The sequence below is a fragment of the Bos indicus x Bos taurus genome, chromosome 16, assembly GCF_003369695.1.
Source record: "Bos indicus x Bos taurus breed Angus x Brahman F1 hybrid chromosome 16, Bos_hybrid_MaternalHap_v2.0, whole genome shotgun sequence".
In the NCBI taxonomy this organism is placed as follows: Eukaryota; Metazoa; Chordata; class Mammalia; order Artiodactyla; family Bovidae; genus Bos; species Bos indicus x Bos taurus.
In genome coordinates this window covers 34,386,661-34,399,475 of record NC_040091.1, presented here as the reverse complement: position 1 = coordinate 34,399,475, position 12,815 = coordinate 34,386,661, and the positions used below count along the sequence as shown (strand labels likewise).

General features: G+C 36.6%; 1 protein-coding gene across 2 annotated transcripts in view; it reads left to right on the top strand.

Moving 5' to 3' along the window:
- WDR64 (WD repeat domain 64) overlaps positions 1 to 12,815 on the top strand; it is a 120,301-nt gene that overhangs the window by 68,649 nt on the left and 38,837 nt on the right. For both annotated transcript variants that reach the window (XM_027565949.1, XM_027565948.1), the window contains 2 exons: positions 6,245 to 6,421; positions 11,416 to 11,546. In XM_027565949.1, coding sequence (XP_027421750.1) covers positions 6,245 to 6,421; positions 11,416 to 11,546 — 308 coding nt within the window. The remainder of the gene's footprint in view (positions 1 to 6,244; positions 6,422 to 11,415; positions 11,547 to 12,815) is intronic.

Sequence of the window (12,815 nt, the reverse complement as noted above, 5' to 3'; positions counted from 1 at the left end):
CCCCAGCTCATGCAGTCATTCATGTTGACAACTTTACTTTCATCAGAGTTTGGTCTACAAATCTACTCAATTTCTAGAGACATGAAATAAAACTAAACTCATCTCCACCCTCTTATCCCTTGGAATCTTTAATTACTATAATGTTTAAAAAATAAAGAAGTAATAAATAAAACAAGCTCACTTACTCCCTAAAAAAGTGGCACTGTAGAAAGGAACTTATTAGTAATATACTCTCAAATGTGACAATGTATTAATTTCTCTGTTTTAAGTTAGTGCAATCCCAGCAAAATCTGCTATTATAAACACTCCTTTTTAAAAACTGCAAAATGTAGCATGGTGCTGTTCCCACATCAAAATTGCTTTTAGATCTACAATAGCAGTTTTTGCTTTGATTATTCTGATTTTTTATGTCTCCTGAACTCCATAGATTGAACTTGATGAGGACTGAAAATCTCTCTTATTCATATTTGTATTCTTGCTCTGCCCAGAGTAGGTGTTCACTAAGGACTGACAGAATGAAGAAATATAAGAAACCCCTTGTAAGGTATACAATAGTAGATCTATGGGGCATTTTACGGTATTTTATTAATGCTTGAGGGGGAAAATTTACATTAAGGAGAGTGTTGAAAACATTATTTTTATTATTATTGATATCTTATTATTTGCTTATCACATTATCTGCCTTCCCTGGTAGCTCAGATGGTAAAGCATCTGCCTACAATGAGGGAGACCTGGGTTCAATCCCTGGGTCAGGAAAATCCCCTGAAAAAGGAAATGGAAACCCACTCCAGTATTCTTGCCTGGAAAATCCCATGGACTGAGGAGCCTGGTAGGCTACAGTCCACGGGTCACAAAGAGTCGGACACGACTGAGAGACTTCACTTTCTTTCTTCATTTTATTATCTGCCTATTCAAAGTAAAATATGGTTTGATTTACATACTTAATTTTTGGAATACTTTCATTTATTCACTCATTTTTTTCAGTAACCATTTACCAAATGTTTACCATGAACCACAAAGATATCTCCCATTTCACAATGGAACTTATAATTTAATAAGAAGGACTGATATTGATCCACCTGTTATATGTGTTATGAATGCTTACACAAAGTGCTATAGAAATTAATGATGGCAGGTGGTGCCTAGCCTAATCTGGGAGTCAGAGAAGACTGCTTTCCTCTGATTTCCAACTAAACTCAACACAATTCAAGAAATATTTTGTGTGCTCCACATACAGTAGGTATTTTTCTAAATCCCAGGATTCTATATTATATAACTACTCAGGAAAGTCACTGAAAGCCATGAAACACTGTGGATAAAATATTTTCTAAATCTCCCAGCTGGTACTAAAGAGATGACAATATAGTAAGTAAATAGCAGACCAAAGTTTTAGTGCCTGTGTGTGTGTGCTTAATCGCTCAGTAATGTCTGACTCTTTGCAGCCCTATGGACTGTAGCCTGCCAGGCTCCTCTGTCCATAGAATTTTCCAGGCAAGAATACTGGAGTGGGTTGCTGTTTCTTTCTCCATTCATGAGTTACAGGACCTTTTATTAGGTCTATATGTAACTGCACTGTCTTGAAGTGACAGTGCTGTCAATGAGCAATCCACAGCTGGTCTGAGTCTTCTTCCTTTGTAAGCAACTTATTCTTTCTGCACATTTATAAGATGTTATCTTTGTCCTTGGAGTTTAAAGTCTATGCCTCTGTTTGTATCTCTTCTCATCAATTCCACAGGAAACTCAATCTGAAGTCCTACATACTTCTTCCAGCTCAGGGGATTTTTGTTGTATTATTATTCGTTTCTTAGATGTCTCTTTGGCATATGTTTCTTTTTTTAATTCAGAAACTCATTTTATTTGCATATTCAGTTCAGTTGCTTGCACAGTCGTGTCTGACTCATTAGGTCTTCTGAATTTGTCCTCCAGATTTCTTATATTTTTCTCTGTTTTTGTTTTGTTTTAGCTTTGCTGACTCTTGAAATATTTCTCTACTGCTAGGCTATTAGTTCAAGTCTCAGCCAGGCACTGTCTCCTTTAACTCATCAACCAAATTCTTAAACTTGAAGATCATGTGCTGGTTTTTGTTTCTGTTTTGAACTCCCATGCTTTTGAACTGTGGTGTTGAAGAAGGCCCTTGAGAGTCCCTTGGACTGCAAGGAAATCCAACCAGTCAATCCTAAAGGAAATCAGTCCTGAATATTCATTGGAAGGACTGATGCTGAAGCTGAAACTCCATTACTTTGGCCACCTGATGCAAAGAACTGACTCATTGGAAAAGACCCTGATGCTGGGAAGGATTAAAGGTGGGAGGAGAAGGGGATGACAGAGGATGAGATGGTTGGATGGCATCACTGACATGATAGACATGAGTTTGAGTAGGCTCCGGGAGTTGGTGATGGACAGGGAAGCCTGGTATGCTGCAGTCGATGGGGTCGCAGAGAGTTGGACATGACTGAGCGACTGAACTGAAATATTGTTCAGGTTTGCTCAAACAACAGACTGGTTCCAAATAGGAAAAGGAGTACGTCAAAGGCTGTATATTGTCACCCTGCTTATTTAACTTATATGCAGAGTACATCATGAGAAACGCTGGGCTGGAAGAAGCACAAGCTGGAATCAAGATTGCTGAGAGAAATATCAATCACCTCAGATATGCAGATGACACCACCCTTATGGCAGAAGGTGAAGAGGAACTAAAAAGCCTCTTGATGAAGGTGAAAGAGGAGAGTGAAAAAGTTGGCTTAAAGCTCAATATTCAGAAAATGAAGATCATGGCATCTGGTCCCATCACTTTATGGGAAATAGATAGGGAAACAGTGGCAACAGTGTCAGACTTCATTTTTGGGGGCTCCAAAATCACTGCAGATGGTGATTGCAGCCATGAAATTAAAAGACGCTTACTCCTTGGAAGGAAAGTTATGACCAACCTAGATAGCATATTCAAAAGCAGAGACATTGCTTTGCCAACAAAGGTCCGTCTAGTCAAGGCTATGGTTTTTCCAGTGGTCATGTATGGATGTGAGAGTTGGACTGTGAAGAAAGCTGAGAGCCAAAGAATTGATGCTTTTGAACTGTGGTGTTGGAGAAGACTCTTGAGAGTCCCTTGGACTGTAAGGAGATCCAACCAGTCCATTCTAAATGAGATCAGTCCTGGGTATTCTTTGGAAGGAATGATGCTAAGGCTGAAACTAGTACTTTGGCCACCTCATGTGAAGAGTTGACTCATTGGAAAAGACTCTGATGCTGGGAGGGATTGGGGGCAGGAGAAAAATGGGACAACAGAGGATGAGATGGCTGGATGGCATCACAGACTCTATGGACGTGAGTTTGGGTGAACTCCGGGAGTTGGTGATGGACAGGGAGGCCTGGCATGCTGTGATTCATGGGGTCGTAAAGAGTTGGACATGACTAAGTGACTGAACTGACTGAACTGCTCAAGTTATCGTACTTCCCAGAAGTTCTAGCTACTCTGGGATCTGTTCTGCATGTTTCGTCTATTCTCTCTAGATTCTAGGCCCATTTAACTACAGTTTTTCTTCTCACTGGGCTTTGGCTACTAGAAAAATGCAAGAGGTGACAATCCCAAAGGGAGGATATACAGCCATGGTGTTCTTGAGGGTTGGGGTTCAGCATTCCCCACAGCAGTCCTCTGTTGAGACACCATCAGTACACCTTTCTGCTGCCCATTCTCTTCCCAATTCAAAAGTACCAAAGGCTGTTACACACATGTTCAGATACTCCTCTACGTCCTTGGAAGCAAGGAAAACTACACATAAACCATAGCACACATTGCCCCCTCCACACACACCTCTGGGGATTTAAGGATACTTGCAGATGAAACATCACACTCAAATCTCATCCTAGGAGTGTCTCTGAATAAGGGTCCCCCCCATGTCCTGGAGAAGGCAATGGCAACCCACTCCAGTACTCTTGCCTGGAGAATCCCATGGACGCAGGAGCCTGGTAGGGTGCAGTCCGTGGGGTCGCTAAGATTCGGACATGACTGAGCGACTTCACTTTCACTTTCACATGTCCTTTCTTGGTAAAATGAAATAGTAACTCTAAATAAATCTTTTAAAATATTTTTTAAAATTTAGTTTTCTGTGAATTCAGAAAGTCTGAAAGCTACTATCTGAAATGGTTCAGCTAAAACCAGCTAAACGTATTAAAACCACTGTAGCCAATTTATCTCATCAAGGGAGCCCACGACCCTAACCTAGCTATTGCTCAGTATATCAATATCTGATCACTATTTGGATATTGCTGAGATTCCTTCTAATCCCATGGTGCAAACACTAAAGAATCAATTAATATATAGGAGTACCATTGGCTCACACTTTTGAATATGAGATAACAGAGATGTTAGGTCTACAACTAGGAACATAAAGTTTTTAAAAATAGGAATTTTGTCTAAGAACTAAGGAAAATAAGGCCCCATAAAGATATATGCTTTGTCCAAGGTCTCACTAGAACTAAGACTAGAAACACATTGTCACCATGCCTAGAACCAATATTCTCTTCATTTTACCACAAGTGGCCTTTCAACCTACAAAGATCCCTGCTCTGCCAACAAAATAACCTTTACAAAGTAGCTTTTATTCCCATATAAAAGTTGAAAATTCTAAAACTAAAAGCATCTCACCAACAATAACCAACTAGAAAACAGAAAGAATGATGACAATAGCAAATACAAATCAAAGGTACCTAAAACAAATCCAGCAATAACATACAAGGCTCTTGTGGTGGGGATCTTAAAGGACATAAGCACAACCTGAATAAATGGGATATCACAAAGATATCTTCACTACAGTCAAATTAAAAATAAAAACCTGTCTTAGAAAACAAAGTAGAAAAACAAGTCACAGACTGTGAAAAGACAAATGCATGCCAGGTAAATAAGATTAGGAACCAGACTATCAAAAGAAACAACACAAATCCAGAAGAAAAAGAGACAGCCCAACAGAAAATGGACAAAGAACAGATAAGAAAATCAGATGGTTCAAAAATACATGAAAAATACGGTCAACTTACAAAATTAGGAAAATGTGATTAATGTAATTAATAAATTTAAAAAAATTTAAATGTTCTATTTTAAAACTATCAGATAGCCAAAAATAATTTTTAAAAATTCAAATGAAACCAAATTTTGACAAGAATGTTAAGAAAGAACTGGATGCACATATCTTACAATTTAATAATTCTACACCAGGTACATGTGCTAGAAAATATGCCATTTGTCCATAAAAACATGCAGTGAAAAAGTCACAGCCTGAACACTCACCAGTAGGAGAATGGATAAGTAAATAGTCATATATTCATACAATACTATAAAGCAGTTAAAAATAAATGAACTAGCAGCTGCTGCTGCTGCTGCTGCTAAGTCACTTCAGTCATGTCCAACTCTGTGCGACCCCACAGACGGAAGCCCACCAGATTTCCCCGTCCCTGGGATTCTCCAGGCAAGAACACTGGAATGGGTTATCATTTCCTTCTCCAATGCATGAAAGTGAAAAGTGAGAGGGAAGTTGCTCAGTCGTGTCTGACTCTTAGCAATCCCATGGACTGCAGCCTACCAGGTTCCTCCATCCATCGGATTTTCCAGGCAAGAGTACTGGAGTGGGGTGCCATTGCCCTCTCCAAAATGAACTAGAGTGCCATGTAATTACTTGTATAAATCTCAAAAATAAATTAAGTGAAACAAGCAAGTTGAGTAAGAAACCATAAAGTTTGATATCATTTTATAAAAAGGTTAGAAGCCTGAAAGCAATATCATATCATGTAACATACATATGAAAAGTGTTAGTCACTAGGTCGTGTCTGACACTTTGTGACTCTGTGGGCTGTAACCTCCCAGGCTCCTCTGTCCATGGGATTCTCTACATACTGGAATGGGTTGCCATTTCCTTCTTCAGGGGATATTCTTGACCCAGGGATCAAACATGGGTCTCTTGCATTGCAGGTGGATTCTTTACCATCTGAGTTGCCAGGGAAGCTATATATATGACTAATACCTGAATATGGCATGTGGGTATAAACTTTGATGACTAAAACCATATGTGGGTTACTAGTTACCTCTAGAAAGTAAAGAAAGAGGAATTATATTAGTGAGGGACAGGTAAAGCTTAATATCTGATAAAGCTGAGTGGTAAGTATATCACTGTATGTTCTATTTTTCTCTATGCCATTAAAACAGCTCAAAATAGTTAACTGAATTTTTCATGTACTCACTGGATTTCTATTAAAGGGTAAAGAAGATGATATTTACCTTGCGGTGATATGGGAGCTGCCTGATGTTGTGCCTGTCCTACAAAGTGGGAATCGTATTGTGCATCTAAGGGTGTCTACTAAAGAAAGGAGCATGGCTATTCCCTTCCCAGATGTAGAGCTGATAGTTGAGAAAAACTTTTCTCAGCGTGTTGGTGTAAGTTTCTTCTTGAGTTTTTTTCCTTTATATTATGAAAAATTACAAACATATACAAAAGTAGAGAAAATAATACAATGTATTTTCATGTACTGTTAGCCAGCTTCAAAAAGTATCTGTTATGGCCAATTTTTTTCCTCATTATTTCTACCACTTCCTCATGACCATTGTCAATGGATGGATTATTTTGAAGCAAATCCTCAACATTGTGTAACTTTATCCCTAAATATTTCAGTATGTATCTCTAAACAGTAATGACTCAAAAATAGAACAATGGTACCAGTATTTTCTCAAATATTTTCTAAGATAATTTATAAGACATCTTTAATATAATCACATCACAGTTTCCAATTTTCCCAGATCTTCTCATACAATATATACTTCTTACAGTTTGTTTCAACCAGAATCCAATCAAGGCCCATTTGTTGCATTTGGTTGATGTCTCTTTAAAGCTGTAATCATCTTTCCCTATCTTTTTTCCCCTTGTAATTCATTTCTTAACGATACTAGACAATTGGTGCCTGGTTTCTCATTTTCCAGATTTTGCTGACTGCACCCTTGTGGTAAATTGAAGAGGTTCTTTTTTACTTCGTTTAATCTGGTAATTATGTCTGGTGCATACAGCTTTGATTTAAAAAAAAGACTCTATACTACATGGAGGTCACTATAGTACACGTGTCATTACCTCCATCAAAGTTCACATAATTTTTTTTTGGGGGGGGATGTCAGCAGCCATTAATGATCACTACCTAGGTTTATTATTTCATTCAGAGTTGCCATTTTACCTTACTCTGATTAATTTGTTAGCTGGAATGTGTCTCTAAGCAAAAACTATGATCAACTATTTGGTTGAGGTACAGTTCAGACAGGAAATCAAAGTAACTGACTGTTTTCTTGCATTTATCAGTTTTCAAAGTAAGAAACTGGTTTTCTAGCATCCTACAAAAATGGTCAGTGCATTTTATTTGTTTAGTATCATTATCAGATCACAAATTTAAATATTCTTGATGTGTTTCAGTCTACTGCATTATTGATTAATTCTTAAATTGTCCCATCTCAAGCTAGTTGGACACTTCAGGTTTCTGAGTTCTTTTGATATGACCCTAGTAGTTCTGGATAAGTTTCAGGTATGACAAGTTTTCAGATTAAATATTTTTAAGTACATGCATCATTTGTCTATTCTTTGTTTATATTTCTATCTAGATTTTTCTTTTTTCTAATGTATTAAAAAGCTCTTTATATATTAGGAATATAAGAATATACACATATATGTAAAATGATTAGGAATATGTATTAGGAATATCAGTCCTCTGTGAGAGAAGTTTCAAATATTTTTTCCCATTTTCTTATTTGTGTTTTCACTTTGTGTATGGTCACTTTTGCCATGGCAATGCTAATTTCTGAGCAGCTTGGTGTAGATGAGGTTTCAACAGTTTTATTAGAAACTACTCTTGAAAATAATCACAGTTATTCTTTCAGCTCCACTCAGGGAGTCCATTAGCATTTCATGTTTTCATCTATCTAAAAATAGCTAGGTTGTTTTAACGTCTCCTAGATTTCGACAAGAAGGGTAAGTTTGGGATCATGTCAAGAGGTCACAAAATTGTTGTTCACATTTTCTGGCTAATTATTATTTCACCATGTTTACATTATATGATTTTAATTAGATTTTCAAATATCAGTTAATAAAATTTCAACCTTTTGTTTTCAGCTTTTATTTTTTAAGCTTCTTATATTGCTCTGGTGATATCACTTATTGATATCTGGTTAATTTTTTTCTTGCTGTCCTAAATATTGTTTAAAAAATCTAAATAAGGAAAATATATCATCAGACTATTTCTGTTACAGGATATTCTCCGATTTTCAAAATTGTAAGTAGATTGAAAGAAACCAATATTGTTTTCCACACACAGATAAAAAGAAGTATCTCCTGACAAGTCCTTAGTAGTACATCCTTAGAGTTACAGAACCAGGGTCCGTAACGCCCTAATTTAGGATCCTTGAATTCTCTGTCCATGGGTGGACTTCCAGGGGTGTAAAAAGTCTTTGTAATTATAAAATCTCTTTTCTGAATAGTGTATGGTTCATAGGTTTTTCTTTCTCAACATTTCATTATGAAAAATTTCACAAATATAGAACAACTGGCAGCTTTATATAATGAGCACCTATAAAACCCTTCACTTAAAATTTACTCTTTACAAATATTTTGCAATATTTGCTTCATTGCATATGTAGTTACATATTCATCCCCTACTCACCCTTCAATCCTCCTTGTTTTTAAAATGTATTTCAAAGTAAGATGATGATATCAGTACATATCATCCCCAGACACATTCAGTATATGTATCTTCAAGTAGAATTTACTATTTACGTTTTTTTAGTAAAATTTAAAAATAATAAAATGCACAGAATTCAAGTGTGCTATTCAATGAATTTGAATAGGAATATATTCAAAACACAATCCAAACCCCATCAAGATAAAACACACTTTTAAACCCTGCCAATCAATACTTGCCCCTCACTCAAGACAACTACTGCTCTAATTTTTTTTAGATTTGTTTTTCCTTCTTCTAGAATGCTATGTAAGTTGAATCACACAGTATATACTAAAATATTCTTTAGTGGGTTTTTAAGACTTTTGTATGTCACTGCATGTATTTTTAATGAGCACCTACTAGGTATCCTGTCCCAGGGGTCATTAACTTACTGAGCTCACTGGGCAGGATGTGGGTTTCATGCCACCATTGTTTTATTGTTTTAGGGCATCTGTATAGTCAAAGCTGTAGTTTTTCCAGTAGTCATGTACAGATGTGAGAACTGGGCCATAAAGAAGGCTGAGCGCCAAAGAACTGATGCTTTTGAATAGCCGTGCTAGAGAAGACTCTTGCGAGTCCCTTAGACTGCAAGATCAAACCAGTTGATCTGAAAGGAAATCAACCCTAAATATTCATTGGAAGGACTGTTGCTTAAGCAGAAGATCTAATACTTTGGCCGTCTGATGTGCAGAGCCGACTCACTGGAAAAGACCCTGATTCTGGGAAAGATTGAAGGCAAAAGGAGAAGGGGGTGGTAGAGGATGAGATGGTTAGATAGCATCACCAACTGAATGGACATGAATCTGAGTAAACTCTAGGAGATAGTGGAGGAGAGAGGAGTCTGGTGTGCTGCAGTCCATGGGGTCACAAAGAGTCAGACATGACTTAGCAAATGAACAACAAAAAATGACTGATAAACTGAAAGACATGCTATCTTTCCCCAGAACTCTCAAAACAAAACTCTAATGGAAAATCTGATGACTTCATCCAGATCAACAGGAATTAACATTATGGGATCAGATGAACTGATAAACATGGTTTATAACTTTATGACTTTTTGGAAAATATACTAGTTTTAATCTTTGTTTTCCAAACGAGGTTTCCTCTTATGCTATAACTTACAACAAAGTTGATAAAGTATAGCTTTGTAAACAAAGATGTAATCGTTGTTTTAATCTGTTCTTCATTTCCAAATGTGTTTTGTGCCTCCATGCTGCCCTATGACTTTGTTAATATTACTAGCTGTATTACTTATATCCTGTCTATTTTATAAGGTTGTTGTCTCTTACTGTACCCAACTTATAACTAGGCCCTGTGACAAAACTAATGATGGCTAAACATTTTGAGGAAATAGATCACATTTATGACACATAAAATAATTCTAATAGTGTGATTCTAGGTACGGAAAGAAGCAATAAGGTGAAAACATTTCCTGGATCATAATGGACTAGTAAGACAGAGGATCCAGAGAATCTTTAATTATCAACAGAACCTAATTCAGAAATTAACATCCAAAGTGGCATATCAACAAAAATTTTTGCCAAATCTAAAAAGAATGTCCTAGCACCATGGGACAAAAATTGGTCATGAAATGTCTCCCAGGTATTGCTCAAACTTTGGACCAAGGTAAAGAACTGAGAAATAAAATATTATCTGCCATATCAGTAAAAAAAGATATCACAGTCATCAGTGATTGTAGCCAACTCTGACGGTGAGCTGGTAAGTCCTGAGGGAACTCAGGAAGGAAACAAAGAATACTTACCATCTAGCAGCCATCAGACTGCAGCCACTTCTGATGGTGAGCCCTGAGGAAACTCGGGATGTGAAAACAGGATACTGGCCCCAGATAGCTGAGGTGCATATCAAAGGAATGAACAGAGCCCAAACTCTTGCATCTTCTCATATATAGAAAAGTGTTAAATTCCTTAAATTGAGTTTTCTTTTATTAACTGTAATCTTCTGTGTCCTTTGTTGGATAATTCCTATATATCCTAGCTTCCTCCTCACTTCCTTGGAGCAGTTTTCCCAGGATTACTTAAGATGCTATCTCCTGGACGTCTGTCAAATAAAACATAAATTCTCAAAAAAAAAAAAATTGTATGTAATTAACATTTTATCTGAATTAGCAGTTATCTGAATGCTTGAATTTTATTAAAAATTTCTCTGGGTTTACTGACATTTTGTTTAACTATATATCCCAAGAACCTAACATAGTAGGTATCAAAAAATACTTGAGGCAAGACAACTGAAATATATCAAATAGCACTGGCAAAAGAAGTCCCTAGTGATATTTAGAAAAAGCTTTCATAGAGTGGCATGGAGCAGAAGCTAGGCCATGGGTGAAAGGAAGGTCAGCAAGTTAGAAGAGCTAATATAGGATATTCTGTCAAGAAGTTTGAAGAGAAGAGAAAGATGGGAAGGTAATTTAATGGTTGATAGTTTAGGCTGAAGGAAGAAGACAACAGATGAGTATATTTTTTCTTGCTTTATTAAATTCTACAAATTAAAGCATTTTATGCCAAAATAATTTAGATTTTACTAAATTTCATGCTTTAGGATTTAAATATATACTTTTTTTGGTTTAAGTTAATGAGAGAACAAAGTATACACATTGTCTTTGCATGGTGCTTAGATACTGTGTTCATGATGGTCACTGGGTCTGTTTCTTTCCCTCTTCAGAATCCTGCTGTTAGTATAGAAGTGAACTGCATTGATCTATTACAAACAGAAGGATATAATTTGATAGCTGCTGGAACCTTAAATGGTGTGATCATCTTATGGAATTTTGTAACATCAACTGTCAAAGAAGTGTGAGTTGAATTGTTTCCTTAAATACTATTTCCTTAAAAAGCTGCACTGCAGAAGAGTCAAAGTAACATTCATTACTTAAAAAAAAAAAAAAGCAATACATAAAAGTGATGATAATTTTCTCAAGGAGCCTTTCCTGGAGGTTATCTTTATAAGCAGGGTATGTACTAAGTGTTTAAATCCCATAATGATATGAATAAAGTAAACCTTTATTATTTGTATTCCCAAGTGCTTTTACATTTACTCTTCTTGAGTATGTACTAGAGTATGTACTTTATGTACAAAGAGTATGTACTAAAGTTAGTATATGCTTTCCATGTATAATCTTGTCCAAATATATAACTTTAACAAATATTTAAAATATGTAGTAATTTTAAACAATAATCTAAGAGTTTCAAGCACACATATCCAATTGCCTATTAGCAATTACCATATGGATGACTAACAAGACCCTTAAAGCCCCCCATGCCCAAGATTTCCTCCCAATCTACCGTCCCCCATCTTGTCTGGTATTCCCAGTGACACCAGCGTCAAATGGTGAGAGGTAATTAAGATGGGTTTTCCTTCTCATTCACCACTCCAACACATCCAGTTTATTGGGGTGGTCAAAAAGTTCTTTTGGGTTTTTCCATAAGCTCTTATGGAAAAAGAGCTCCACCCAATACTACAGGGCAGTACTAACAAGGGCATTACATATTCAATTCTACATCTCAACCAACTAGATTTGCTCTGTTCCACAAAATTTACCCTCCCCTGGAAATCTAGTTCTAAATATGCTTACCATTGGTTATAAGGGATATAATGTAACATTGTATTATTTGTTATGGATGGGTTAAAAATAATAACCTTTCCTCAGTTGTGTAATTGGGCTCTAAGTAAGGGCCGTATATCACCCTATATCTAGAGAGTTTCTAAAGTTGTACTTCAAGGTATAAGATGGCCAAGAACCTTAACAATGAATTAAAAATAAAATAAATTCTATTTAAGCATTTGGGGGAAGGAAAGAGGTATAAAGGAGAAGAGAGTCAGAGAAGACAGGGGAAAAGAAGAAGAAAAAGCGAAAGAAATCTCTGCCTCTCCTAGCTACAGTACCTGCATATGTCTTCCTGGACTCTATGCCCCTTTTCAGTCCATGTCAGAGTTTTTACTTTTAGCCAAGTTTTGGGAGGAAATATTCCTTTCTTTTTGGGACTCTGGGTATGCTTTTCTTTGAACCTTAAGCTGAAGTAGCTGTTTCTGCAAACCCTTCCTCTTTACCTCAGCCCAGGGTC